Here is a 4,279-nt window from a genome sequence, read left to right on the forward strand (position 1 = left end):
AAAGATGTTCAATTGGGTTCAAGTCGGGACTTTGAGGAGGAGTTTTAATGACTTTGGGGCAGTTATACAGCATCCACATCTTGGTATTTAAAGCAGAATGTTTGGGGTCATTATCTTGATAATATTGAAAGTTATTACCAAGCCCAAGTTTTACAGCACTATCTTTTAAATTCCTCTTTAAAATGTCAATGTAATACTTATGATCCATTACTCCATTAATAATTTCAAGATTTCCCGCTCCTGAAGCCGCCATACACCCCCAAACCATTAAACCACCTCCACCATGTTTTACAGTAGCAACTGTGTTTCGTTCTTCAAGCTCTGTATTTGGTTTTCTGTACACTATGACCTTTCCATCGCACCCAAAAAGATTAAACTTGCTCTCGTCTGCAAAAATGACTGTTTTCCAAAATGATTCGGGCTGTTTTACATACATTTTTGCGAAGTTTAGCCTTTTCACTCGGTTTATTTTATTTATAAAGGGCTTCTTACGTGCAGTTCTTCCTCTGTAACTATGCCTTTTGAGTGTATTTCGAATCGTTTGTGTAGTAACTTCCTTCCCTAAATATTCCATAGTGTTTTTACGAAGAATGGTCGCATTTGTCTTCGGAGTTTTCTGAACTTGCCGCACTAGCCAACGCACATCTCCAACTGAAAGTGCTTTTGGTCGACCAGATCTTGGTTTATTGTCAACAGTTTTCGTTTCTGTCCACTTTCTGATGATGGATTGTATAGTAGATCGTGGTCTATTTAATATTTCACTGATAGTTTTTTGAGTTAAATCATTCCTGTGGTGTTTTATTATCAAAACTTTTACCTCATCAGAAACCTCGTTTTGCTTACGACCCATTTTGACAAAAACTATATTTTCAATGAAATTAAATATTTGCTGTCAAGGGCAAAGCCTCCTTTACTAAATAAAACAGAAAAGGGGGATTCCCAAATAATATTTGAATTTGACTTTGATGATAGCACATCAATGATGAATACTTTTTTTGTTCTGTTTTTAATGTTATTATATAAAATTGCATTTTTTGCGCTAATTAAATTTATTTTTTGAATTTATTTTAAAACATATTACGAAAAATAAACTATTGCATAAAACTGCATTATTTGTTTACTTTAAATTTTCTTCAATTACCCAAAATAAGTGAATTTATTATCAATTTTGCTAATGATGAATACTTTTTTTGACCGCTGTACATATATTAACCACATTTCGAGTGATCCGACTAGAGAAAAACAAGGCAGCAGGAGCTGACTTCCATTCTACACCTAAATATTCAACAAAACGTTCGCCCCACTCAACAGTTAAAACAAGAATCTTAGTTTTTACTGCTTATTAAATCCAGATTTATGTCTAACTTCGGCTGATTTTTTAAGGGGTAAGCAGATGATTGAGCCGTTATATTAGAGGGCATTTCAGCAAACTTTGCAAGCACATATTTTTGATATTCAAATAAGAATTGCGCTTAGTAGTTGCCAAAATCAAATCGATAGATCGGTTTGTTTAAGAGCTAAATCAGATTTTGGGGGATTAGGATTATCCTCAACAAAAATTATCCTCATGCAAGATTTCAGCCAAATTGTATAATAATTATGCCATCTATGATTCAATAATTGAGGTTGCGGAATCGGCATTTAAGTTTTGACAAATTTCAAACAGAGTTCTTCGTTTTTATAGGACCTACATATATAAGGCTTATGAACGATTCAAATTATATTTGTCTGTTGAAGAGTATAAAAATACGTAATTTTTTGCCTTACCTTTTGCCCCACTGTGCGATGTCAAATTCGTTGTTATGTCTCATAATTGTCCCCATTCTTAAATAATATAAAAATTTTATTCAGTATGTTTCAAGACTCTTTATTAATTATAAACTCAGATTTTGTGTCCAAACGTAAACGTTTGTTGATATTCTTATTGCATGGAGGATTTCAAATCCAAGGCCGTCGGATGATCCAGTTTACACCTGAGCTTGCTGCAGAATTCTATAAAGACAAAAGTGAAGATTTAGATTTTATGCTTCATGTAATTCTTTTGTCAAAAGCTCCCTCGGAAGCTTTGATTTTATCTAAAGAAAATGCAGTGGAAGATTTGATCAAAACCTTCTTATGCTATTTGTAAGTATTATAGATCGTATACCCTTCACCATGCGAACTTCGTCTTGCCGTTTGTAAATTAACAAAAACAAAACATTGATCAGAGACCCAATCACATACTTCTAATTAATGTGGTCGGTTGAAATAGAAAATGCTCCAAATCACTCCATGTAGCAATATAAACCAATTTTACGATTTGAATTCTTGAGTCTAAGGAGAACCCAATTATAATCCGATTAAGTTGGAATTTAGTTTGTTGAAATATTTCTTAGTTGGAATCGGTCCAAATTCTAATAAAGCTACATATAATATAAACAAACCTTTTGGTTTGACATTTTAAGAGCCTGCAAACGCGATCTATGGTGGAGGGTTAATAAGATTCGACCTGCCCGAAATTTACGCCTCTGACTTGGTTTTCGTTACATGTTATGTAGCGGCAATTCTGCTGAAATGGAAAAATTTGTTCACGCCACCTGTTGCTTAGAAAAAGTTCAAGAAGAAATTTGTTTTATTTTTCCCAATTGTAAGTTCTGTCCCATAACTATGTTAAAAATATAAAGCTCATGATTCATCGGTCTATTTTAGACATCTATGAGCCAATCAGATGCCTAGGGCAACATGACTTTTCATGCGATAACCCTTTGATATCTTCACAAATAATCAAAGTCTACGACTTAGTTGGCAAGCCCGACACTGGTCCACTCAAGAGCTGGAAGCGAAAATTAGCAGAGTGGCTAATTCATTCAAATAAAGACCTGCCGCAAGTATCCAATCAATGTTCTAAAAATCCAGCTTTAAATATACACGAAATGGCAGAACAAACAAAAGGAACAGCGCTGCCGTATAGGCAGGGAGATCTACAATCTAAAACTAAGACTTCAAATTCTTCTGTGGATTTTGATAGCGATGGAACATCTTTTAGTATAACAACATCGTCATGTGTAACTTGCTCAGGTTTTAGTGGTAGGGAAGAATATGTGCAGCAACAACAGTCTCTTACAGATATTATAAACTCCAAAACCGCCCCACTGTCTGCCATTAATAGCACATCTAGCACAACTGGAGTATCACAAATTGATCACGATAAGGTTATTGTAGTGGTGACTGAAGAAATGGAGGAGCAGAAATCTGAAATAATTGATGATAGGGAAACAGCAGTGGTTGACGAATTGGGTAATCTTCCTGATGTCAACTCAAATGAGTCTAAGGAGAGCGCTTACACGGGGTATCAAAAAACTTCTATTGTAATTCCTTCTAACTCTTTCTGTTCTATACTGGAATGTTCTAGAAGCAACCAGGCATATACCACGGCACCTCTTGCAACAACGAATGAAGAGGACATAAGAGTATTTCGAAAATCTGGGTATGATAATGCTGGGGAAGCTTTAAAAAGTTATAAAGACATCAAAGTCATGAACGAAGTTAAACATATAATTGGAGAAGTAAACCGAGATGATAATTTGGGATTTAAAAAATCTCTTCAGCAGGAAAACCAAGAAGAATTATTTACGGATGAGGGGGAACAAGCCTACATATCTCCAGAGCAAATCGCTGATTCTGTGTTAGCGGCAGAAGAAGAATCAAACGCCCTGGCCATCCAAGAAGATATAGAGCAATATTCGAATGAAAATGAATAAGAGTTTAGTCAAAATATATTTGTAAGCCTTATTTGGGATTTTTATTGTCAAGTTATGCCAATCCACTTTATTCTAAATCGATAAATTCTCAAAATCCTTCTATAACTATTAAATGGATAAAAATAATTCTAATTTTTTATCGAACATTGTTTAATGAGTATATAACACAACAAGACTTTTAAATGGTTTTTGCTATACTATTCTTTGAATAGAAAGCATTAAACAATGGTCTAAAGCATGACAATATCCTGCAATGGAATCTCAATAAGGTTTCAAGACCGAAAAAAAGCGCAAACAGACAAACCAAGCTAACGCGTGTTGTGTATGTCACTGCCTATAAACAAAACTGCACTGGCAGCATCAACTGTTGCACAGTGGGAGGAAATCGAAAAAAACTAACAAAACTATGTTGTGTGAGAACGGGTAGAGAAATCTCTTTGAAATTTGGAATGGTTAGAGCAGAGGTGTTAGCGAGCTCGTGTGCAATTTTTGGTGGTCTGGGTATCTCTTGGCAGGCCCCTAAAATTGGTCACCTCAGT

General features: G+C 35.0%; 1 protein-coding gene across 4 annotated transcripts; it reads left to right on the forward strand.

Annotated features, from left to right (window-relative positions):
* The first annotated feature begins 1,802 nt into the window (after positions 1-1,802).
* Positions 1,803-3,872, forward strand: LOC106096075 (uncharacterized). 4 transcript variants are annotated; one of them, XM_013263623.2, is made up of 5 exons: positions 1,803-2,124; positions 2,538-2,626; positions 2,689-3,328; positions 3,392-3,466; positions 3,588-3,872. In XM_013263623.2, the coding sequence occupies exons 1-5, from the start codon at positions 1,853-1,855 to the stop codon at positions 3,667-3,669; spliced, it is 1,158 nt and encodes a 385-aa protein (XP_013119077.2). In that variant the 5' UTR covers positions 1,803-1,852; the 3' UTR covers positions 3,670-3,872. The 4 variants fall into 4 exon arrangements, with proteins under 4 accessions (XP_013119077.2, XP_013119076.2, XP_013119075.2 ...); XM_013263622.2 differs by having other exon boundaries at positions 2,689-3,466; XM_013263621.2 differs by having other exon boundaries at positions 3,392-3,872.
* The last annotated feature ends 407 nt before the right edge of the window (positions 3,873-4,279 follow it).

This window comes from Stomoxys calcitrans, chromosome 2 (assembly GCF_963082655.1).
Source record: "Stomoxys calcitrans chromosome 2, idStoCalc2.1, whole genome shotgun sequence".
Lineage (NCBI taxonomy): Eukaryota > Metazoa > Arthropoda > Insecta > Diptera > Muscidae > Stomoxys > Stomoxys calcitrans.